Here is a 26,631-nt window from a genome sequence, read left to right as displayed (position 1 = left end):
GCAGAGACATAGATTCAGTAATTCAGTTTTATGAAACAGGTGACATAGATCACTTTTCAGAAGTTGATCTTTAATTTTTCAAGTTACAGATCAATTAACTCAAAAGCTAATGGCCTTGGCTTAGATTAAGGAGTGATCCAGAAGCAAGTACATAATCATAGTCAAAAATGTAATTCTTAGAAAAAACATTAGGGTTTCAAAGCATTTAAGGATCTAGGTTTATAACACAGGATTAAAGAATAGGCTGTACTTCATAAGTCAAATACAGACTAGATTCCTGGGCAAAAATAGAAACATTCTAAAAAGCAGGCTGAGACAAAAGAATAGTTGTAGTTAGGCAAAGTCCCTGCTCCTGGAGGAATTTGACAGGATTGTTAAATGGCAGGGCTCCACACCAGTGCAGGAATTCAAGAAGAAACTAGGTCAAACAACCCTAGGTGATAAAAAATAGTCCCAGAAGCAAAATTTCCAGGAACAGAATCTCCGGGCTAACTCAGGTTCAAGGATACAGAAATAAATCATGGCTAGGCACAATCCCACATTATTGGAAATGTTTCATAATTCAGGAACTCACATTGTTGATTTACAAGTTTAACTAAGTCCAGGGATTGAGGAATTAGACAAAAAGGAGTCCTGGGTAGTAAAGAAGTCCCCCTCCCCCACACAGACCTCTTAATGAAGAGGGCTTCTGGTTCAGACAGTACTCCCATAATCAGACAAGGTGAGACATTCATGCAAACTGCTGGAGCTCTGGTCCAACAACAGAGTCTGCACTCAAAATTTCTAATGTATGGGTGTTAATACAAAACAATTGTCATTGATAGTCCTGACCGGAAGGCTTTCTGAATAATTAAAGACAAAGGCACTCAGTTCATGGAAAACAATAAATCACAATCTATAAGAACAGCAGCATCAGAGAAGGTTTCAGCAGTGCCAGGTGCAATAAACCTTGTCAGCCAGAATGGATGACAAATCCAGGGGAAGGGTGGTCTATTAGTTCAGTTGCTAGAAAGTTCAAGCAGAAAGTCTAACAAGCAGTAAAGGCAGAGTAGCTGTTCCCTGGCAGGAAACCAGACAAAGTCCCAAATTCCTTGTATTAGTTGCCAGCTGGGAGGTTTTCTAGCTGCAAGATTATCTAGAAGCTCAGACAGACTAGGTAGAAATTGTTTGGCAAATGAAGACATTTGAAGAGGAGGAAATGTTCTAGGCAATAGAAGGTATCAGCATCAGTAAAAGCTCTGTTGTTATACCAGCTTATAAAAATGGAATTGTTACAAAGCCCAGTATTATTGCTTAGTTCTGACAAATGAATCTGACCCATAAACAATTAACATATCAAGCCAGGGTATTTTGGCTTTGTTCTTGCCTTGTTGGGAGGAAACAGAGAACTGGAACAGCTTCCTAAACAGCTTTCCTCCTCTCTAGCTTTTTCTCATGGAAAGTTTCTCTGGTACAAATTAGAAACCAGCTCGAGCTCCAAATGCAATTGTTTAAGGTATGCTTACTCTTTTGGATTTGACTTTCCTTTTTGCCCATAATTAGCTGAAAGGTCAAAGAGTGATGTTCTTCCATAGCATCCACCCTCCCACCCCCTGTACTGGACCATATGTTCTGCATCCTAAAAGCTGAAGCTGACTTGCGTTCAGAGGCGGCACAGCCCACTAAGAGCACAATCTTCATATTTGGTGATGTAGCACCATGTGCAAGAAGTGGTTTCTGTCACCAAATGGAGAACCAGTGTGGTGTAGTGGTTAAGGGCATGGGACTGGGACTCAGGCAATCTGGGTTCTAGTCCCCGCTCAGCCATGGAGCCAACTGGGTGACTTTGGGCCAGTCACAGACTCTCAGCCCAACCTACCTCACAGGGTTGTTGTGGGGATAAGATGGAGGAGGAGAATGATGTAAGCTGCCTTGAGCCCTTTGTAGGAAAAAGGCAGGATATAAATTGAAGAAAAAAATGATAACAGAGGAGGGCATTCCTTTGCCTTAGACTGTGCCCTTCAGGGATGCACTGCCTTTTCAACCCTGGGGGCAACATTTGGGGCTTGTTGAGGAGCCACAAACACAATTTGAACATTTCACCACCAAGCATGCAAAGCACAGTGCAGTGCTTTGCATGTCTGCTCAGATGTAAGCCCCAGTGGAACCTCTTTCAGGCATGCAAAACATGCAGTCTGGATTAGGTTCATTAAGGGTGGGCAGTCTTTAAGCAGGAAAAAACCTGTACTCGTCTCCAATCAGTGATCAGATATAAGAGTGATAAAGGCATTTAATCTTTAAATACCTTGCTCTTTAAAAATTCAAAACTATGGATATTTAAAGTTTAAATCCCTTTAAATTTTAAAAGTATTTAAAGAGCAGAGTGTTTAAATTCAGATATAAGAACAAGGAGGTTTACTGCTTAGAACTGAAGAATGCCTCTCCTCCTGTCCCCATTCCTTTTCGCTGTCCCACACTGCTAATAGCAGCAGTCTCTTTCTTAAATTCAGTTGATCAGCTTGCCATGGACAAAAGTAGGTGATGGCTGTACAGTCCACAGCCAAGATCTGCCTGTGACCCAAGAGTTGTGCATCCATGGTGGTTTGCCTTATGGCAGCCAAGACAGGGACTTGGCTGCCATCATGTCCTCAGTATTCAAGTCACATGGCTGCTGATTGATCATCACTGGCCAGTGCCAGTGATGCTAACAGTGTGTGATCCACATTGGATGCTGTTGGTCAGTCAGCAGTTGCATGCTTCCATGTTATGCAGACTTCGGCCTCTTGTTACCTAATTCGTTAAATGCTGTCAGGTCATCTGACTTATTCTGTCCCAATGCATGAATGCCCTTCACAATGACCTGTCCTTGACAGCTCTATAAACTCAGCTTTTATAAACTCAAGGCTGTGCTTTCCTTCATGGAATTAACTTTATACTTTATTATTCAATACTTTCATGGAAAGTCTAGTAGGTTGGTCTTCCCCTTGTTCTGCCTTTGACTATTTCTAGCTTTATGGTCTTCAAACTGGTTATTCTTGGGTAACTACGCATTGGCAGTGGCATCTTCCTTAGCACCACACTATCTTCTGGGTCATCACTAGGGGGAGTATTGGCATGCAAAGCCAATGATTCAGAATGATTCTTATGAGTATACAGTGGTACCTCGGCTCATGAATGCCTCAGTTCACGACTAAATTGGGTTGCGAACAGAAATTTCACAAAAATTTTGCCTCAGGTCGCGAATTCTGCACTGAGTAACAATCGCGGGCGTGCCCGTCTTCCCCCCAGCGCACCCATGATCGCGCCCATCTCCCCCCCCCGAGCGCGCCTGTGATCGTGCCTGTCTCCCCGTCCCCCAGCACGGCCACTCATGCAGGGAAGACGGGAGCAATCACAGACATGCTGGGTTGGGGGTGGGGATGGGGATGGCCGTAATCTTTGTTGTTGTTTGTCACTTTGTTTCAATTTTTTGAGATTAAAAAAAATGGTTACAGAACGGACTAAACTTATTTACATTGAACCTTATGGGGAAATTTGACTTGGCTCACGACCAATTTGGGTCGCGACCAGAGTCATGGAACGGATTCATTTTGTGAGCCAAGGTACCACTGTACATGGAGAGGTGGGTGTTACCCAGAACATCTGCTTGTAGGCAGTGCTCCAGTTAAAAGACAATGAGGATAACTTCTGTAAATAAATGGGTAACAATACAGAGTTACCAAATACTAATTTACCATTGCTTAACGCAGAGTAAACAGCCTTAATGATTCTGTTTTCACAGTGAGACAATTAAGATTGAAGCAAACTGCCCTCTATGACTTATGTGTTAATTCTGTAGCTGAGAAAAATGTTACAATAATCCTCCCACTTAAAATCCTGTTTGCTTGTGAAAGGTAGTGTTGCTGTCTTACTTTTCTTTCTTTTTTTCATTTAGTACCATCATAATGGGATTTCTCATTTATTGCTATAGTTTTATAAATACTGCACAAGGCAGAACAATAGAATAAATGAACCAATGAACCCCCTCAAGGATTTCTGCACATACTTGCCGCTGTCTTTTTCCAATCACCTCCCCTGCCTCCACCATTGCACTACATTACCCTTTAATGCCGTATTGAATGCTAATTTAAAAAAAAAGAACTAGGGACATTTAGAAGCATCTTACAATGTGGAGAGAGAATAGTATTTTAAAAGCACACACTAATCATTTAAATAATTTGTTACATCCTAGATCACAACCACTGAGTATAATACTTAGAAGTTTTTCAACATAAGTCCTGTTAAAAACATTTTGCTCCTTCTGTTTTGTTTTGTTTTTCAGTGAGACTTGTGCTGCATCATTTCTCAGTGGATTGTATCAGGCACAGGGACAGAAATAACTGGAGAAGGGCATTTGAAAGTGGGAGTGTGGGTACCTTTTTCTAGGGCTGCTCTGAGGTAGAATACTGATGAACTGTCACTCAAATTGGAATTCTCCTTTGCAAATGTTGATACTAATTTCCAAATGATCATCTACAGTTTAATACTGTACCCAACATCCAATTCCAATGTTTGTTACTTGATAGTTTACCTTTAATTATATTTAGTAGGTGACAAAATGAGACAGAAGATGATCTTTTCAAACTTTCCTTTTTTTCACTTAAATATTTATCTTTTTCTACATATCTGCCAAAGAATTGGGGCCAAAGTCACTTGATAAGCAACTGACTTTGTCTTTGTATGTATATATTTTGTATAACCCCTCACCTGCTATCCCCATTCCACAGTTCCAGTGACAATCTCCCTCCTAAAACGACTTTTTAAAATGAAAGAGAAATTGCTGTTTGTGTCCACAACAGAAACTCTCCTGGGACAAATACCAGCTGGGTTGTGTGTGATTTTTTTCCCAGAAAGTCTGTGAATGGAAAGTATTAGTCCCCCTCCTCGATCCCCACTGCCCCCTAATCTGGATCAGAGTCCCCACAGCTACTGCTTCATAAAAAATGCACAAATGCACTCGTTTCACATATCATCTGGGGGTTTTAGGATGCTATGAGCCTTCCAGGTGACTGAAGCCTAGACAAGACTTCTTGGGAGGATTATTTGGATTCTTCAGCAAACACCACCCCTACAAAAAGATGACCCCACTGCAGGAATGCCCTCCTGAGATCCTGAACTACCATCCCTGCTGGGGTTCCTGACGCTTCTCCCACATTCCACACCTCTCCAGAGCACTGGCAGCGATGGAGCAGGTGGGATGCTTGGAGTTGCTGGAGGAGCAATTTCTGGACCTCCAGAAGATCCTTTCATCCAGGGTTTACACAGGAGGAAGGGTCTACTCAGAAGTCATAGAATTGTAGAATTGGAAGGGGCAATAAAGGACATTGGGTGCCCGGGACAGCAGTTTACAGCATCCTACTCAGATGGCTGTCCAGTTTCTTTTTAAATGTCTCTTGTGTGGGAGTGCCCATGACATCTCTAGGCAACTGGTTCCACTGTAGTATTGCTCATATCTAGCCTGAATTTGGGTTGACAGAACTTGAATTGATTATTCCATGTCCTGTACTCTGGCATCAGTGAGAAAAGATCTTGACCTTACTTTTTGTGACAACCTTTGGGGTACTTATAGAGTGATACCATGTCCCCCCTCAGCCTTCTTTTCTCAAGGCTGAACATGCCCAGTTCTCTCAGTCTCTCCTCACAGGGCAGAGTTTTCAAACCCTGGTTCATTTTTGTTGCCCTCCTCTGGACCTTTTCTAATTTTTCTGCATCTTGCTTGACTGTCTGTGCCCAGAACTGGACACAGTATTCCAGATGGGGTCTGGCTAGTGAGGACTATAGGGAAGCTACTACTTCTTGTGATTTGGAAGTAATTCTTCTGTTAATGCATCCCAAAATAGCAGTTGCCCTTTTTGCAGCCGCATTGTCATAGTTAGCCCATTGTCCATAAAAACTCCAAGGTCTTTTTCTTTCTTAGTTCTGTTGAGTCACTCAGAACAGATGCAAACTTGGTTCATACAGGGCAGAATGTTTCAGCATCACCCATTGACCTGGTTCCCATAATACGACAACCCAGCATGGGTAGGTTGTCACGTTGCCTGAATCCAATTAAGTTTCCAGAGCAGTTTGCTTATTTTTTTTATGAACAAGCCAACCCAAGAACCCATGGCTTGTTTTAGGATTGCTTCCATCCTGATTGTTTTGTCTGAATCCAGCAGCGTGATCATAGTTTATCATAATTTACTGAAAACAGCAAACAGCTATAGAGCTGCTTGGCAAGACCAACAAAAAAGTCCATGCCATTCAGTGTTTTTTGTCTCATCAATAATTGCCCTTTCAAAAATGCCAAAACAGAACTCTGGAAGGAATGCCATTTGCTTTTCTGTACCTCAAATGTGTGCACAGGGGTCTATTTTTATTATTTGTTGGTATTTCACAGTTGTATAAATATGGCTATCCAGTTTGAGTATTGACCAAAAGAGGTTGCTTATCAGCTAATTTGCACACAGTTGTAAAGGACCAGGGAAGAAATAAGAGAGAAAACAGCCCAAGACAGAAGCATTGAGAATGCACCAAAAGGTTGGCAGACAATATCTCCCCCTTGGTGTTATGATCCTTTCAGTTTTAAGTGAGGAACAGACACTTCTGAGTGTGCTCCGATTTTCAACAGTTCCTTGAACCTTCAGCTGGGTTGTGATGAAGCTCTGTAGAATCTACCCCTCCAGTATTTGTGGATTTCCACACATGCTTGGCCCTGTCTTAGAAAGCGAGCTGAGCCATAAGGTGGTCTTCAAGTAGTTGTGGAATGAAGGTTGTGCAAGTTTCAAAGCTGGTCACTGAAAATAGGTAGTGAGGGGAAGACAAGTCCTTCTGGAGAGGACACTGAGATACATACTAGAACCCGCTGGAGGGGAAGCTTGATCATTTGTTGACTATTTTGTGGGTTGTACAGCAAACAACCAATCAGGCTGTCTTAGCATTAAATATAACTGTGCCCCGTTTGAACAGGCCAAAACAAACATTACTTTAAATTCAGTGTAGCAGCTATGTTTTTTCTCTCATGTTTACTCTGGAACAGAGCCTGATCCAGATATCAAAAGCCCTCCAGTCCCCCATGGTAGAGTTCTGATCTGGATTGGCTTAAAAATGGAAGAAAAGTTGGATAGCCAGCATAAAAAAGAGCATACATTTTAAAAGAGTACACTGTACAATATGCAGTTAAATAAAAACAAATATCCTGATGCACAGTTTGTTGATTGTCATTGTTAACTTTTGCTGTATTTCAGCATTTGGTGTTATAAGATTGTGGGCAGGGATGAATTCAAAAGTATGGAGGTTAATGACAAATGAAGACACATTTTTCTCCCTGCAGAATTCTCCCCTCTCCAATGTTTTCCACCAATATTGGACAAAGTTTGCATTATATTAGTTGTATATTGTTATAATTATTGTTATCTAACGCATATAGAAAATTATCTTAGTATAACAGCATTTGTCTAAAGGAAATCCTGTTTTTGTCAGGAAAGCTTGTGATGCTCGTAGTAAGAAACATGATTCTAGCTCATCATTAATAACTTCTGGGTGTATGTTTCGCTGCTATAGATATTTTGCACAGCCAAGAAATGTTAAACAATAAGGAACTCCTGAAATGAACTGGAGCAAGCATAACTAGCAGAATGTGCATGCTATTTGTTGGAGGCAGAGTAAAAGCATTCTCACCCTTCCCCCAGCCAGTCGTATTTGATGCTTTTGTGCAACTGCACTGACCCAGCTCCCACAGAAACACTCTACAGAAAATCGCAGTCCACCTACGTAATTCATTTTGCAATGCATTTGAAAGCTGTAAGTGCATAAAGCGCTTTAATATTTCAGCAGATTGGCACACAGGCACAGTGTGGCGTAGGTTATAATCTGAAATTGACAGTTAGTATTGGCACATACATTGTTAAACAAATACAAGGCCATGTACCCAACTGAGCAAATCAATTAATTGTTCAGACAAACAGACCTTTGAATGTATAATTCATGCATAAAACTGGTCATATTTTAACTGTTGCTCTTTGAGGCATTTCTGAGTTGTTATTCTCTGTGTTTCTTTTAAAAACAGTTTAAAATGAAACTGCAGGACAAGGGAAATAACAAGGAGTCTTATATAAAAACATTAGCTGTTACCACAAATGCTTAAGTATCATTTTTCTATGGGTTCCTAGGATAGAGCACTTTAAAAATGTGGATCTTTTCCTTTGCAGGACTCTCTGCCATCTCAAAATACAAAAATGATTTCATCTATGCTTATTTCAGAGATGATTGATGAGGATAAATCAAAAGAAAATGTGTCTGCTTTCCCTATGCAGTCTGTAATCAACCAGTCTGATGCTTATCACATGAACCAATCTTTGGCTAATCATAGCTCAGTCAACATTAATACAGCATTCATATTGCTTCCCAGAAGATTAGGAATTCAGATATCTTCGGATGACAATAAAGTTCAACCCGACTCTTACAGCAAAGAGGAAAAAGAATGTCATAACCAGAAGAAAGGATTTGCTTCCATCACAATCACTGCTAGACGAGTAATTCCACCTTGTAAGAATAAAATGCAGGGGAATGTATCTAGCTCTTCTTGCTTGAAATGTCAGGGAAGTAAACTGCTCACGAATATTGTTTCTCCTTCAAATGTAACTGGGTTAGATCAGCTCTATGGACCTTTGCATGTTCAAGGATGTTGTCAGAATCCAAATGCCACTGAAAAGAGAGTTTCCAAACCTTGTCCACAGCTGTGCAAGGGAAAATCTTACGGCATCACTAGTCCAGAAAACAGAGAGAACAGACTGGTTCCCCCTGGAAACAACCTTAACAAAGAAGCACAGATTTCCTTCACTTCAAGTGTTCACCTCAGCATTTCCCAGCAGTGCCCAAATACAATATATTATGTAGACAAATCTCTCTTAGTGCCTGTGGATCAACCTCAGACTAAGAACCAAAAAATTCATAGGTCAGTAGTGTCTTTCAATATAAATTGTAGTTCTCCCACTTTAACACCAGATGGAGTGGATGGTTTAGCTAATGGAAAGCTAATCACAGATGTACTTAAGACAAAGCTCCCAGAGGATAGCAAGACACCGCTCAAAGCCATTTGGAATGCATATCTCAAGGAGAATAACTGGGTTAAAAAACAGACATTGGAAACAGACTCTTTAGGGACTGAATATCTCTGGAAAGGTACCTCTCCATCTGAAACTCTGTCAGTTGTGGATAGCCCTCAAGGTCTTGATAATTTAAGGCCAACAAAGAGTAATGATGTAAATTCAAGTGACAATCACATTACATTGTCTCCCCATATTTCTCATGGGACATACAGCAAAGGTAAGTAGGTTAAAAAAGCCCAACCTTGTTGTATCAGATATTTTGGACCGAGTAAATCCATCATCTATTTAACTGTGCTAGCAGCTATTTTTTACATGCTCCTCCAGACAATAAATGTATAGTGAATTTGAGGGCCATTTCATATTTTATGTTTTGTACATGGGAGACCCTTCTTGTTTTAGCAGTATACAAGCATAGTACTTACGTTTGGTGTCCATTAGTATTAGTATTAATATCAATTAGTATTAATGCGCGCGCTCTCTCTCCCTCTCCTTTGTCCTTTTTGTGTGCAAACGCATATGAACAAGGCCCTAAATTTTTGTGGCATAGGCTCCTAAAGCCAAAATATAATACAGGAAGCATTTCTGCACATAAATATACATTTCCATTTGTGAGGTTATGGTGGAACAACTGACTTATTCCTGCTGCAAGTACCCCATGGGCTAGGTCTGTTGAAATAATCTACAGCAAGAGTGCTGGCTTGCTCTTAATATTAGTTATGAATACTGACTAATAGGTAATGGTCAGAAACCAAGTAGTGCCTTTATGTTGAAGGAAGCCTTCTGGCAACAGTATGGGGAGGGGTGATTCCAGTTTCTCCTTGCAGCTCTTCAATACTAGATCTGGGGGAGCATAGGAGGTTGCAGAAAGGAGAGGGAAAGAAAAGTATCATCATGTGAGCAGAAGATCATTTGTGCAATGTTGTATTTCACCCAATACTTTCAGCAAAAATACTCACTGATGTAAATATTTGCTGGAGGATGTCAGTGAGATCTAAGCTTAACAATCTAAAAATGGAATAACAGGAAGTGTAGTTGTTGTTCATGTTGTTCACTTAACAAGACAGTGAAGTCACACTTTGCCATATTGGTGACCAAATTCTATAATGTTTTTTTTCAGGCTAAATGCAGTCCTGAGAATGTTCTGCAAAATATATTTCAGAGTTTTTTGCCAATATGAGGGGACCTGTGCTCAGGGTAGAAAGATGAGCTTCAATTTATCAGTGATTTCAGTAGTGTTAGGATCCAGGGTTGATAGCCCCTGTTATGGACATATAGTTTGTATCTGGTTTTGTTTCCTTCCCCCACACCTACCAGAAAAACCAGAATTACATTTGGTTTAATTTTCTGTAGTACTATTCTGTACAAAATTTATTTATTTATTAAAAACTTTTGTAGACCATCCCTTTACCAAAGTCTCAGAACGGTTTAACAATAAAATGTAAGAAAAGACAAAAAAAATTAAAACGTCCTAAAAATTTTGCAATAATAAAAAGCTCACTTAAAACAGTCAGGTCTTAAAACATTGGGAAAATAAAAAAGGTTTGGCCTAGTGGTGAAAAGGATAAAGTGACGGCACCAGGCAAACCTCTCTGGGGAGCGAATTCCATAATTAGGGTGCCACGCCAGAGAAGGCCCTTCTCCAGGTAATCACCCTACTAATCTCCTTCAGGGAAGGCACCTGGAGAATGGCATCTGCCCCAGATCTTTAGGGGTGGGTGGACACATATGGAAGGAGAAGCTCCTTCAGGTAACCAGGGTCTGACCATGACAAAGGGATTAACATCAAATCCCTTACTTCCAGATCACCATCATTTTGCCCTGTTGAGAAAACCAGGTCCAGAGTGTGGCCTCGTTCATGTGTTGGGCCGGTGACGTGTTAAGACAGCCCCATGGCTGTCATGGTGGCCATGAAGTCCTGAGCTGCCCTGGTCAAAACAGTCTCGGCATGGAAATTGAAGTCCCCCAGGACCAACATCCTGAATGGCAAAAATGAATGGCAAAGGGTGCCCTTTATCCCAGTGCAGTAAATAACAAGGACATGAGATCCATGCAGAATAGATGGCCAGCTTTGCAGCTCCTACAGAGGAATTCTAACATAAAATAACTCATAACATGCTTGTGGGAAAGAACAGGAAGAAAAAAGACAGCAAAGAGATCCCACATTACATTTCACCATCTCCCTGTGACTTTAAGTTCAACTCCCCTGTGATGCTTCAGTAGCTATTGTGAAGTGAGGTACTACTGTGCACTTTGGGGACCAGGCAGCACTTTCAGCTGAGCTTCATGTGGAAAAATAACCACTGGTTATGGCTAGAGATGTGAGGTGGGAAAAGTAGCTGAGATGGTACAGGGAACTATGTGGGTTAGGGAAATTACAGAGAGATATATGAGTCAGGAAACATGTTCAGGATTGCATCAAATTTATGGCGCAGCTGTTAACTTGTTTACTTAGAAGTAGGCTATATCAAATTCAGTGGGGTTTATACCTAGGTTAGTTTAGGACTGGTGTGTTCCTCCTTGGTATATAAGCTCAGAGCTACAACCTGCCTTATCCACCTGGAAGATAGTTCTGATATCAGGATCTAGGGAGAAACCTGAGAATTGACAACTTTGGTAACTTAATAAACAGCAAAACCGAGAGGTACCCATGTTAATCCATGGAGGATGGGGAGAGAATCTTTGTTAGGCAATGCCTTTATGAGGAATCTTGCTTGGTCTTCAGGTACCCAACTGTGCATTTGAGTACTTGAAGAGTTGTGTACTGATGAAGTTGCTACAAACACGATATTGCAATATTTGGTGTAGATTTTAGGATTTGAAGAAATCAGGACCCAGGCACTTTTTAAAATAGCAGCAGTGTGCAGTGTTGAGGTCTTTGTCCAGCACTGTTGTGCTTATTTATTTAAAACTTTTCTATAATGTCCCATCACAGATGTCTCAGGATGGTTTACAACAGATTAATACAATTCAATACAATACAATACAATACATAATAGAAATAAGAGTAACAGTTGCATGGCATCCGATGTTAAAATATAAAACCACTAAAACAGGTTAACAATTAAAATACTGGGAGAATAAAAAGGTTTTCGCCTGACGCCGAAAAGAAAGAACTGTTGGTGCCAGGCGAACCTCTCTGGGGAGCGTGTTCCATTATTGGCCCTCTTGATCTCCTTCAAGGATGACTCCCAAAGGAGGGCCTCTGACTCAGATCTCAAGGGGCAGGAGGGCACATGGGGGAGAAGGTGCTCCTTCAGGTATCCAGAACCCAAGCAATGTAGGGCTTTATAGGTCATCACCAGCACCTTAAATTGGGCTTGGACTTCAATCAGTAGCCAGTGTAGATGATAGTGGAACAGTGTTACATGTGAACACCTGCTGGTCCCCATTAATATCCTGACAGCTCAGTTCTGAACCAATTGAACTATCTGGACCATCTTCAAGGGCAGCCCCATGTAGAACACGTTACAATAATCCAGTCAGGAAGTTACCAGGGTGTGGGTCACCGCTACCGGGCCCTGCCCATCCAAGTAAGGGCACAGTTGGTAGACCAGCCAAAGCTGGTGAAAGACCCTCCCTGCTACTGCTGCCATCTCAGATTCCAGCGACAGCTCTGGACTGAGGAGCACTCCCAAACTATGCACCCTGTCCTTTAGGGGGAGTACAACCCTGTCCAGAATAGGGCAGATGTCACTCACCTCTAGGGCTGAACTGCCTACCAACAGGACCTCCGTCTTATCGGGATTGAACCTCAGTGTCTTGGCCCTCATCCAGCCCATTATCCTGGCCAGGCACCAGTTAAGGATGGCCACTGTTCCAACTGGAGTAGATGTACAGGAGAGGCAGAACTGGGTATCATCAGCGTACTGATGGTTCTGCAGCCCAGACCTCCGCATGACCTCTCCCAGAGGTTTCATGTAGATGTTAAAAAGCATGGGGGATAAAATGGAACCCTGCAGAACTCAATGGCAAAGTTGCCGTGGTGAAGAGGCACAATCTCCCAGCACCACCTTCTGGAATCAGCCAGAGAGGTAGGAGTGGAACTACCTCAGAGCAGTGCCTCCAACTCCTAACCCGGCCAGCCTATCCAGAAGGATACCATGGTTGATGATATCACAAGCCTCTGAGAGGTCCAGGAGAACCAACAGGGATACACTCCTCCTGTCTCTTTTCCTGCACAGGTTGTCATACAGGGCGACGAAGGCAGTTTCCATTCCGTAGCCAGGACTGAAGCCAGACTGAAATGGGTCGAGATGGTCTGTTTCCTGCAAGAGTGCCTGGAGTTGTCCATCCACCATCTGCTTGAACACCTTGCCCAAGAATGGGATATTAGCCACTGGTCTATAATTGGTGGCTATCTCTGGGTCTGGGGAGGCTCTCTTCAGGACAGGCCTGATCACCACCCCCTTCAAAGGGGCAGGGACCCAACCCTCCTTCAGAGAAGCATTGATAACTTCCCGGACCTAGGTACATATCCCATCCTTAGCTCCAATGAGCAGTCACGAGGGGCAAGGGTCGTGTAAGCAAGTGGTAGGCTGAACTAGTCCAAGCACCTTGTCCACATCCTCAGGCCACAATTGAAACTCATCCAACAGAGATGGACCAGATGATACTCTGGACACTTCCCACTTTAGAGTCTTGACCACTGAGGAATTCAGCTCGTGGCAAATTTTATCCTTTAAGTGCTGGGCAAAGTTGTCACAGCAAACTATGGACGGTACGATCAAGTCCTTTTTTGGGGTCAGAAAAGGCCTCATACCACTCAAAAAAGCCCAGCTGGACAGCATTCTGAGGATGCAATGGAAGCAGAGAAGAATTCCTTCTAGCTAGGGGTAGAGTAGGGAAGAGCAAATGAGGATTCACCTAGAAATAAATCCTCCTATATTTGATAGGTTTGCTCCCTAGTAGCTGTCTAAGTTTGCAGCCTAAGAGCATTAGTGTGGGTTCCCCGCTCAGTCAGCTTTACTTATAGATCCCCCACAGTGCTTAGCATAAGTTTTGTCATAGTCTTAGCCTACCACACATGTTTGCGTATGCATCTTGAAAGAAGCCTTCGTGTGATACCCTTTTTAATAGTGCTGATCCAGTGTTGTGAGTATGAATCCTGGCTATAATCCAATGCACACTGCTGAGCTCAGACCTTGGTGGTTGCACCCTTTAGCCCCCTAATGTTAAACATTATTAAGAGAAATCTTTGCGGCTGTAGGACTTTTTCTTACACGTTAAGGCACTTATTCTGTGGTGCTTTTCAATTTTTTTTAACCCTGAAATTATTTATTTATTTATTTAAAACATTTCTATGCCGCCCCCATCGCAACAAAGCCTCAGGGCGGCTCACAACAAAAACAAACAAAAGCATATAAAAATTATACAATAAAAATATTAAAAGCCGGTGCATTTCGGCTTAAATTTTTTATTGTTAAAAAACCTACATAATAAATTAACAATTAAAATAAGTTTTAAATAAAAAGGTCTTAGCCTGGCACCGAAAAACAAATAACGGTGCCAGGCAGACCTCTCTGGGGAGCGCATTCCTTAGGTTGGGTGCCACCACAGAGAAAGCCCTCCTTCAGGTACTCACCCTCCTAATTCTGCTCAGATAGGTTGCCATTTTTTACAGATGAAACAACCCAGCATTTGCTTGCAGTTAATTAAAGACAGGGTTTTAAAGACAGGGTTTTAATTCTTCATGAAATGTAAAAATAGTTCAGTATTGGAACTGAATACATAACAGAAGATTGGAATCGTTGGAATAGATTTTAAAAGCCAACTAAATGTTAGTCAAGAAAAATAAAGTAATGTTTCTGCTGCTTTTAAAACACACACACACACACACACACACACACACTGAATTAGTGAGCTTCTAAGGTACCATTCTACTTTGAAATTGCAGAAATTCCACACAATCAAAATAACTCCGGTTGTTTTTCAGTGATGATATTGTGATCTTCTTTGTTCTTTGTATCTCAGTGGCAGAGGACATGCATGCAATACAGAAGGTCTTGGTTTCATCTGTGTGAAAAAGATTTTAGTTAGCATAGTTAGGAAGGACATCTGCCTGAGGTTCTGGAAGCTGTTGAGACCCATAATAGACATTGTAGGGCGAGTTGGTGCATTCTGAAATAGCTTCATACATTCATATGATATGAAGTGCTCATAAGAACACTAGAAGAGCTGTGCTGGATCAAATCAAAGGTCAATCTAGTCCAGCATTCTGTTCATGCAGAGACCAGCCAGCTGCCCACAGAAAACCTACCATTAGGTCACGAATAGCCCCTCCATGTTCCCATCGAGGGGGTACCACTAGGCATACTGCTTCTTGATACTGAATTACTGCCTCTGAGACTGAAATATGCCCCCTGAGTGGCTTCCCTCCAGTAACAAAATTTTTGGTAGTCTTATTGCATTCACCTTCCCCATGAGCATTATAAATAGTGCTAATTAATAATGACTCAAAAGGTCATGGCCTTTCTTGTTAGGATCAAAAAAATAATGAGTAGTCAATTACCTGCCAGCCACTTAGCAATGACAAATTGTAGGAAATGAGTAATATTCATGAACCTTCATTAGAATTGGTGTTGAATTATACCTTCAAATTAAAGATGGGAAAGATCTGTTAGGTCATCCAGTCTAATCTGCATATAAAATGCAGCATGGGTCTACAGTTTAATAACTTGGAGCAGCCTTGGGTTAACATTAAGTGTGAGAGCTGAATGTTGTCTTCCCATTTTGCAATACGGTATCTCTTGGTGTGCCCTCCAAAACTCAGGCTGCCTGATATACTGTGGATACATTTCAGGCTCCTAATGAAAAGGAAAAAGTCTGTGAAACATGGAAGGTAGGTGCTAATTAGTTAAGTACTGAAGGGTTTAGTTAAGAGCTGCCACAGGCTAAAATTATGTGTTAATGAAAAAACAAACATAACATCGTTTTATGCCCTAATTTTTCAATTGTTTTATACTGTTACAATTTTCTGTATATCACCCCAGGATTGCCTTTGTTGATGAAGTAGGAGTCTAGACATTGTTCAGTAAACAAAGTTCAACACATTGTTAAATAAATGAATGAAAATCAGTTACAGTTCTGACATGCATACACTTAAAACCTGTGCTTATATAATATACTTGTTCTGTTTTTCAGTCCCAGTTATGTAACCAAAATTCTATTTTGGATATTTTTCTCTCTTCCCAGGCAGCATTATTTCTCAGACTTGCTGCTGAACAGTTGCTGTTATCTTAAAATCAGGTAAGGGCACAATCCTCTGCAACTTTAGACAGGAAAAGGCCTGTAACTCCCAGCATGCCCTAGCCAGCATAGTATAGTTGCCACAGCATGCTGGGAATTGTAGGCCTTGTCTCTTTCTAAACTTGTATAGCATTGTTGCATTTTTAGGCAGGGAAGGCTGGCCATCTTGAGGGAGGCTCTCAACAGCACCATGGATAGCTCCTATAACGTAAAATAAAGAGGGGAGGAAAACTGATGAATTAGGAACTCAACTGACATTGGAGTTACCATCCTGTCCTGCCTTTAGGCAATGACCTCCACATATTGTCTGGGGGACTATTGGAACACCCAGTTCCAAGATCCTGCAGCTCCAGAGCTTGTATTCCAGCATGTCAGATGCCATCTCTGCCCCCTTCACAGCTACCCCAGGAAAGAACCATACCAGGTGCCTCTCCCAAGGTCAGAAACTGTCCTTGAGGAGCAGGGAAAGGGGAATGGCAGGGGGTGGAAGTGAAGAGGCTGGAGCCAACAACTTAGGCTTTACCCATATGGCACCCCATTTTCTTTCCTTTTTTGCAGTTTCATCTAGAGGGTCAAAAATGGCCATCTAGATGAAGTTTAAGGTGCAAAGGACAGGGTGGTGGAAACTGCTTCTCCCGTTGGATGCAAGTAAGCACCTCAGTTCAGATGCATATGTGCACTGAGTGCAGAGGGCATTGGATTGTGTCCTTAGTCTTTGCAGCTGGCAGCACATCTCACCTGTATTTCCTCAGTCCTTTCACTTTTATCTGGCTGGTAATGGGTTATTTTCCCTTTTTGCTTTGAAAAGGATACCCTCATGCCATCTCAAACTGGTTTTGGAAATGCCCAACATTTTAAAAGAGGTTTACTCTATGGCATTTTCAAGATACTCAAGTCCAAAATCTCCTTAGGTGCACAAAACTATTATGTATTCATTCTAGATTTAGAACATTTCAAAATGTAATAGAACCAGCCGCTTAAGTCTTTGGATATAGCACTGGGGTTCTGTAATTTAGGCAGGTGTTTTAGCAGGTAAAGAGGCCTTGCCAATAATGGGCTTCAGTGGGTTAAACTGCTTGACCACATCTCTTAGAGCCCCCATGTGGATGCAGCTGCTGCTTACAGAAGGCAACAATTAAATATAGTTTACCCAGTCTGTCATCTGCAGCAGCTTGAAAAACTGTATTCAAAAAGTGCTCATTGATGACTCCACATCAACCTGGAGAAAAGTGAGGTGTCACAGGGTTCTGTCCTGGGCCCAGTGTTCAACATCTTTATAAATTTCTTGAATGGAGCAGAGATGCATCACATTTTCAGGTGACATCTAACCAAGATAGCTTACATAGGATTGTACCTTAAATCAGATGAGGGTGCAAGGACAGGTGGAGTAAGTGTGCAGGCCAGACAGTGTACTGTGGCTGGAGACCAAGGCTAAGAACAAGAAGAACACATGGACTGCCATCTTGGTTCAGACCAGATTATCCAGCATTGCTTTCCTCTCTTATTGTTGTGTTTTCTTTTTTAAACTTGGATCTATTTTACTACAGTTACAATTTTACCCTCACTTTGTTTGGACATGGAAAGGGTAAGTTTCATTGAAACAGAAAGAAATTGTGATAAGATCAAAAGCTTGTCTCCTTACAATGTAAGCCTAACTTGCAGTTTAAAGAGAAGGAAAGATATCTCTGGTATATGGAAGTCAGCAGAGTGGAGAACTCCATGAAAACAATTGTGGCCTAGGAGTCACTATGTGGGTGAACACCCTGGAATTCACTGGTTTCATTACAGCCCTTGGCAAACAGCTTCTGAAACACCCTTAGACTTCAGATAGTTCTGTACTGGAAGTAGTCAGCAACTCATAATGCAAATATGCTTTGCATAAGTGACAGAATTTTACAATTTCATTTCATCCAGTGCTTTCCATTTAATTTTTATTGTCACATTTCCTAACCATAGACTCCGCAGTCTGCAAACAGAGTTTGACTTACAGTTGAATAGTGAGGCTTAATAGCAGGTGGAAGCTGAAGATCTGTCAGTTAGGAATATGTCACATTACTTTTGGAGAAGATATAAAGTGACTGTTCTTCAAATCCTGATAAGCTTTTTTTTTTAACACTGAATAGACTGATGTTGCTTGAATGCATCTGTGAGTAGTAGTAGGCAGGCAGGGAGGCAGGCATATATCCCAGAGCTGTAAATGCAAGGATCCTATTTTATACTGAGCACCCCTTTTCCTACATTCAATTTCCTGAGAACATCAGGAAGCTTATATTTCTTTTCTCTCTTTCAATTAATGTTGAGTTTAGCTTCAAATCAATAGAACATATGTGTGATAAATGCATCTGTTTATTCAGTAATTTTAAGTCTCAGTTGGGTACTGGAGTTCCTTCCTGGAGGATTTCCTCAGTCTCTAAGATTATTTTTCTTTGAGGCATAAAATGGCCACAGTTTAAGAGGGAGGTATTGAGTAAAAAGAGAGATAGCAGTTAAAAGCTCAGAAACATGGCTTTTGTTTTTGCCTTTGTGCTCAATGAGTGAATCTTGCTTTTTAATCAGTCCCAAAGTGGTCAGCACCTCTTTGAGGGGTTTGTTTAATGGGGCTGCTCCCTTAGCATTCTGATTATGCCATGAAACACTGCCCACAATGACCCCGGCCCACTGAGGACTGAATGCATGCCTGTCTTATAAGTTTCTGTTGTTTCTAGATAATATCTTTGATCAGGACACTATGGGCCTTCAGCTTAATGCAAATTCTTTACTATTCTATTAAATTAGTCAATAAACCAGCATAATATTCTTCTTCCAACAATGTTTCAAGTTAAACACCAGCAGAAAGTTTCCTCTCTGCACAAAATTCAAATGATTCCATTCTCTGCAGCTTCTGTCCTGCCTTTGCTAGATTAAGATACTGATTAAACATTAGTGTTTTGTTTTTCAAATATTTGGCAATATATATGTCTTCCATATATGTTGTCTAGCCTTGTTTAAAAATCATTGATTTTTCCAGCCAATTTTAAAGGTCAAATTGTGCCAGGTGTGTGTTCTACCTGTAGTGTGTGTTACGTGAGAGAGGAAGGGCAAATTGGTTTGAGTATGTGTAAAACTAGCCAATGTTATGCCTGCACAGGATATTATCTAACTTGTAATTCTCTAGTACAAATGTGCATTGTGTTACTGGATACTAAATTCTAAACTATGTGCAAGAAAAGAATCCAGCAAGTTTAATTGTGCAAGATGCAGGGCAAGTTTTTTTTTTTTTGCTTTATTCATACTTAAATGAACTCAACATAAATATCTAGCTTTTACAACATCCAGGAAAAACTCTTCCACAAGGAACACAAGTTTACTTCACATTTTAGTCGTTTTGTAGAGGACATCACAAACTATTTCATCACATTCTCATGGATACTGCGCTGATAATCAGCACCCTCTTATGCAATAATCTTTGCCTCAAACTAAGCTTCATCAGTGTCTTGCACTGTCCTTCTATAATTTTGCACACATTTGCTACATAGAGGAATTGAAAACTCAAGATGATGCTCACCAGATGTCTCATAAATATTGGGTAAGGTGCAGTTTTGTGATTTTTTTCCTGGATAATAATACTACAGTTGGATTAAAGTTTTAATGCTTATGATTTTTATTTGATGTTTACAAACTTTCAGCAAAACCACAGAGAATACTAAACAGGAGTAGAACTACAAACACATATACAGAAAAAAGAGGAAAAACAAAACAAACAAAAACACGCCCCAAAATCATATAACCAACAGTAATGATCAGAGACACATTGAATTGGTCTTGAAAGTATTTGTTTGTGTGTTTGTTTGGTTGCTAAGTTGTGTCCAACCCTACACGACCCATGGAAAACATTCCTCCAAGCTCTCCTGTCCTCCACCATCCCCCTGGACTCCACCCAAGCTCACACCCACCACCCCAGTGACCCCATTTAGCTCAACCATCCCCTTTTCCTTTCGCCTTCAGTTCTTCCCAGCATTAGGGTCTTCTCCACTGAGTCCTTCCTTCTCATTAGGTGGGCAAAGTATTTGAGTTTCATCTTCAATATCTGGCCTTCTAAAGAGCAGTCGGGTGATTTCCTCTAAGACTGACTGGTTTGATCTCTTTCCAGTCCAAGGGACCCATAGGAGTCTTCTCCAGCACCATGATTCAAAGGCCTCAATTCTTCGGCGCTCAGCCTTCCTTATGGTCCAGCTTTCACAGCCGTACATTGCAACTGGGAAAACCATAGCCTCGACTATACGCACTTTTGTCAGCAGGGTAATGTCACTGCTTTTTAGTATGCTGTCTAGATTTGCCATAGCTTTCCTCTCCAGGAGCAAGTGTCTTTTAATTTCTTGGCTACAGTCCCCGTCTGCAGTGATCTTGAAGCCCAGGAAAATAAAATCTGTCACTACTTCCATTTCTTCCTCATCTATTTGCCAGGAAGTGATAGAACCAGATGCCATGATCTTAGTTTTCTTAATGTTGAGTTTCAAGCCAACTTTTGCACTCTCCTCTTTCACCTGCATCAAGAGGCTCTTCGATTCCTCTTCATTTTCTTCCGTTGAAAGTATTACTAATAATATATATGTAGACATATGTTCACACAACACACAAATATTCAAAGTTCCTGTTCCTCACACTACTGTAGGTTGACATAGCATGACCCAGTGTTGGAATGAGTGTTGAGACTAAGTTGTCATCAGTAGTATAGTATGCCAATACTGTGATTTTTTTATACTTAAATTGAATTAATTAGGATTCTAGTCTTAATTTAAATTTTCCATACTGTTCCATAGAAAGAATCTTAAAATAGTTTTTAACCATTTAATGAAGATTTCTTTTTAGTCTGTATGTGTATGTGTACTTTTTGTGCTTGGACTCTGTTCTTCCCACTTCTGAAATCTTTAGAGTTCTATAATAATGTTACTATAAATCTCAATTAGCTGAACATTTCTGCTGTAAAGTTATGGATACCATACCAGATTTCAATTCCATATTTATCACTTTTGAGCTGACACAAGTAGTAGTATAATTACATAAGGCAGGGACTGCTTTTGCCACTGAATTAGCAATTTGAGCCCTGAATTAAGCAGATGTGGCTCAATTTCAGAAAAGTTGAATTTTCCATCGAGGGAACAGGTGATTACCCTTTTATGAATTGCGAAATACCTTCTGGATTTAAGAACTGTGGCAGCAAATGTGGAAATAAATGTTTTTGTTGTTTTATGCATTAGTTCAAAGACTGAAGCTTATATTAAAAAGTCCCACAAACATAGAACTCATGTAATAACTTTGATGCTCTAATAAAGATACATTATAGTACAGTGTCGTGTTTTCTCAAAATAGAGAAGACTAGGAAACTACTACCCTTTCCTAGCTGGGCTTTGATGGTTTGTAATTAACCAACCCCCCTTTCAGGAGGCCCTAAGATAAAGCTCATAAGTCCCAGGGTGATATGAGGGGAAGAAAATCACAAGGAAGAAATCTTTTCAAGTATACGTTAAAGGAAAGGAATTAATTCAGTTGCAATTGGAATTCATGTGATGAAAATTTAGGCCCTTGGAATGACTATGGTCTGTTCTGCATGAGTCATTTATAGTGCTGTTAAGTCAGTGTGTCTTACTGACTTACATTTGTAAGCACTACACAAAGAGCTCTTCCTTTGCTAATTTTCTGCTACAGAATCTCAAGGTGGAGCTGCGCTATAGTAGAATAGTACAAATCCCCCAGGAGGTAGAATGGCATGTTCCCTGTTGGAATTTAATATATCATTTTCCCCAGTCAATAAACCAAACCAAACCAGGGAAGTGTTCTGAAAAACAAACAAATTTGAAAGATCATCACATTGTCTGAAAAACCTGTAAACAACCACGAAGGAATTATGAGTGCATAATAAATGCCTCATATAGAAAAGCAGTATAAAGGCATGCTAGTATAGTCAGTAGAAGGACTACAAGCATAACCCTATTTCATATTTACATGTCCCTCCAAAAGGCATCTCTGAGCAGAGTCAGGACATGGAAACCCACAATGTATCTTGCATCCCTAGAAATTATTTGGAGGGAGTAGAGGAAAAGGAGAATTTTTTCCATTCCATCCAAATTAAATATCCTTGCAATGAATGTTTTATCCAATGTATATGCATAGTAGCATTATTATAATATTTCAGAAGTGAGAAAAACAAAGTCTATATGCAAATAGTGCTGATGCAAATAGAAAGCTTAGGCTCCATGTGCATCCTTAACACAGATTATTAGATTGGTAGGCCCCGTGTGAAACTCTCAGGCTGATGTGACAAGATCCTGGGTCAAGTGGGCATTCCCCATGTATACTGATTTACCATGAGGAACCAGATTTTCCTGAGGAAATTGCTAATAGCTCTGGAGTCAATGACAGTATGAAGCTGACCAGAGCATTTCATAACTTGGCAGGCTGTTTCTTAGCATTGGGGCTGAGCTGTTTTAAAATTAAGGTCACATGCCTGATGGCCCATTTATTGTGTTCTTAGATGTTTCACATTAGCTGGCTTTTAATCTAATAGCCTTTAGCTTTGAATCAATGTATGTGGCTTTATTTTACCTGACTAAAACAATAAAATCTCAGTTAACCAAAATACACATATGCAACTACCAAGAATAACTATGAGGTTGTATCATCCTCCCTACCAGCTGTGCAATACTAAACTGCTGACTCACCATTCTGGCAAAAATTAGTATTAGGTGTGCAAACAAGCTAACACAGCTGTTTATGGCTAATGGACTTTAACATTTTCACTGCTGGTAGAACTCATTATTTCTATCTTTTGGTATCATTCCTAGTTATGTGGTATGAGCAGATAAAGATTATTTTTGTTATCATTGTTAATATAACACTGTCATAATGCTTTAAAGGGCACAGCAGGCAAAATTGAATTCCTAAGGGCTTATATTCTAATATCTCATATAAGTGAAATGACAGAGCAAATAAAGTAAGAAAAGATCTATGATTATTCCAGTGATAGGGACTTAGGCTTGGTTACATAAGCAGTCTTCCCCTACCTGGTACTCTCTGGATGTTTTGGACCTAAATTTCCATCAACTTCAGACAACATGGCCAATAGTGGGAGTTGTAGTCTAGAAGACGCCAGTTTTGGGATGGTAGCATAAAGGCTTGAGAATTGAGTTTCCATATGAACTATGTTGGCATTCCTCTTATGCCTGTTTTATTTTCTTTCTGTCCAGACTGCACATTGTTCCTAATTGCTTTCTATATGGTCTTTGAGCTTTTGTGCATTTTATTCAGCACTTCCCACAATACCCAAATTATATTATCTTGTGTTTCCATACAGAGCTGCCTTACTATCTCTTTTGGAAAAAGTCTTTCAGTTATCTGAGCTTATCCTGCCCCCTGACTTCAGATAAGAATTGACTTCCAATAAATGTTTAAGCATCTTATTATCAACCCAGTTGTCTACCAAGAATGCATTGTCATTAAATTCACTAATATTTAGCATGGTAGATGTTACAATAGTACCAAACAATTAGGATTCTATTTTGATAGACAACCAAGATACTGGTTGTTGAATATACAGAGGGAACCTGCAGACAACAGCAGCCTTTATTAACAGTTACTTTTTATTTTGCAAGATGAAACTATAAAAATTAGAACAAGTATTAACAAAAATATATCCCTTTTCTCTTCACAGTAGGTAGAACTAACCAGACTATCTCTTGATAGTCCAAAGAATGAATGAACTTGCCAGATAAGACAGCCAGACCTTATTAAATCCATTCATCATGTGTGAAAACTTGACCCATCCTACTCAAATCAAGACATCTGGCTTCCAATATTTATTGTTAATTGAAACTAAGACTGCTAATTAATTGATGGGTTCATATTCCATCCACTGCCTTGCTTTTAAGTAATTATACAATCAATAAGTGTTAAATTCAGGCGGTTTTTCAGGATTTTGATTGCTTTGATTACTTGATCTTTGATTAAAAGTATTTTAAGACATCATAAAATAGATGTATTATTTTATTGTAAAGGCCATCTTAACAACCAGCAGTATTTAAAGATGTAAGCACATAATTTTCAACAATGCTATCAGCACTTAAACACTTGGAGGTGACCATTTTCATTTAAAAAAACCCAGCAATATCTGATTAAATTTTTCTGCCCTAATATACTTCTTGATATACAGGGAGTATTGAGATGGACTCTCTGTCTTCATCTCCATCTCTCTGCATTATGGTCCATTTGGCAGTTAGCATGATCATGTAACCAGAATAATGGTAGTAATTGCATGAAAGCCTCATCTGGTCATTTCATTGATATATTGCATGCGATTGCAGTGGCCATGTTGACTAGAGATTAAAGGGAGTAATAGTCCAGGTTGGAGAAGGCTTTTCTAAGAGAAGACATGGATATGGTATCCTATTTTTTCTTAAAATTGCCCTTAAATTTGTGAGTGTTAAGAAATCTACAAACACAACTGGAGGAAGGGAACTTGAATGCATTTATACTGGCCAAGGGCTTGATCCAGTACAGACAACAATAGAGAAAATAAACTATCTTTTAATATGTTGTTCCAAATACAATCTGGATTTAAAAACTATGCATTTCATTTCCCAGTTTTTATTTTCATTTTTGATACCCTCCTTGCAGAGTGTTAAAGATTGAAATATTCATGAACCAAATTATACAATTCCTATTCTAGGCTTGTTCTAAATAGAATGACATGCTAGATACGTTAGAAAGAATTTATCAAATAACTCATTCATCTTGACTGAAATCACAATTCTCATGGGTACCCATTGAGTTCTTTCTCAGTTCAAAGCCTGAAAATTCCCACTGATGAAAAACCCTTTTTTCTCCCCCATTTAACTGGATAGGTCTTTCATATATTAACTCGATGTTTAATGAATTTTTATCAGTATACATTTTTCCCTTTCACAATATTAGACATATTTTTTGCAGAGTCCCTGTCTCACCACTATACAATATATTTTGCTTAGACTTCACTTCTGCTCTGGAAACACTGCTTTAGGCATTTTCAGCATTTTGTTAAGTGACCTTTATGAAATATACATTATGTGTAATGTAGAAAAATGAAAATAATATTCACACTTCCAATAAATGCTTGATTATATTTGACAAATATGCCTATATTCTTACTGTCATCCTTCAGTCAATCTCAAAAGATAAAATTTGTCAGTATTTTATATACTTTGTAGTCAGGTCTTCATGGGGAAAATTGTAGAAATATCCCTACTATAGATTTGAAGATACTGTTGATTTTCAGTATATGCTTCTAGCAAATATTCTACCAGGAAATGTTCCATTTGAATGGAAATCAGGGGAAAGCATTTGGATTTTACCAAAAAACCTGGTAAAATATGAAAGTAATATTTTATACTACTTTTATATTTTATACCTAAAGTAGACCCCTTCATGGATCACTGCCTTGCCATGGCGAAGGGGCTTGTGTAGCGCCATGAAGCTGTGAGCTATGCTGTGCAGGTACACCCAAGACGGTCAGGTCATAGCAGAGAGCTCTGACAAAAAGTGATCCACTGGAGAAGGAAATGGCAACCCACTCCAGTATCCTTGCCATGAAAACCCCATGGACAGTACCAAAAGGCAAAGAGATATGACGCTGGATGATGAGTCCTTCACGTTGGAAGGTGTCCAGTGTGCTACTGGGGAAAAGCAGAGGGCTAGTACTAGTAGTGACAGGGTCAAAGCTGAAAGGACACTCAGTGGTGGATAAATCTGGTCGTGAAAGGAAAGTCCGATGCTGTAAAAAATTATACTGCATAGGAACCTGGAATGTAAGATCTATGAATCAAGGCATGTTGTACATGGTCAAACATGAGATGACAAGACTGAACATTGACTGACAAGACTGAACATCAACATCTTGGGAATCAGCGAACTAAAGTGGGCAGGAATGGATGAATTTAATTCAGATGACCATCATGTATACTACTGCAGGCAAGAATCTCTCAGAAGAAATGGAGTAGCCTTCATAGTCAATAAAAGAGTAGGAAAAGCGGTACTGGGATACAATCTCCAAAATGACAGAATGATCTCAGTTCGAATCCAAGGCAAACCATTCAGCATCACAGTAGTCCAAGTCTATGCCCCAACCACTGGTGCTGAAGTTGACCGGTTCTATGAAGGCCTACAACACCGTCTAGAAATAACACCAAAAATGATGTCCTTATCATCAGGGGGACTGGATTGCTAAAGAAGGAAGCCAAAAGATAACTGGAATAACAGGTACAAATTACAT

The 26,631-nt window shown here is 40.1% G+C and overlaps 1 protein-coding gene across 1 annotated transcript in view; it reads left to right on the top strand.

Moving 5' to 3' along the window:
- The window catches only part of CUNH10orf90 (chromosome unknown C10orf90 homolog), a 125,543-nt gene that overhangs the window by 51,246 nt on the left and 47,666 nt on the right, over positions 1-26,631 (top strand). The window contains exon 3 of the mRNA XM_044445663.1: positions 8,208-9,324. Within this exon, the coding sequence (XP_044301598.1) occupies positions 8,208-9,324 (1,117 nt within the window). The remainder of the gene's footprint in view (positions 1-8,207; positions 9,325-26,631) is intronic.

This window comes from Varanus komodoensis, unplaced genomic scaffold, assembly GCF_004798865.1.
Source record: "Varanus komodoensis strain SLA01 unplaced genomic scaffold, ASM479886v1 scaffold49, whole genome shotgun sequence".
NCBI lineage: Eukaryota > Metazoa > Chordata > Lepidosauria > Squamata > Varanidae > Varanus > Varanus komodoensis.
Note: the sequence above shows the minus strand (reverse complement) of the source record. Positions and strands in the feature narration are given on the sequence as shown.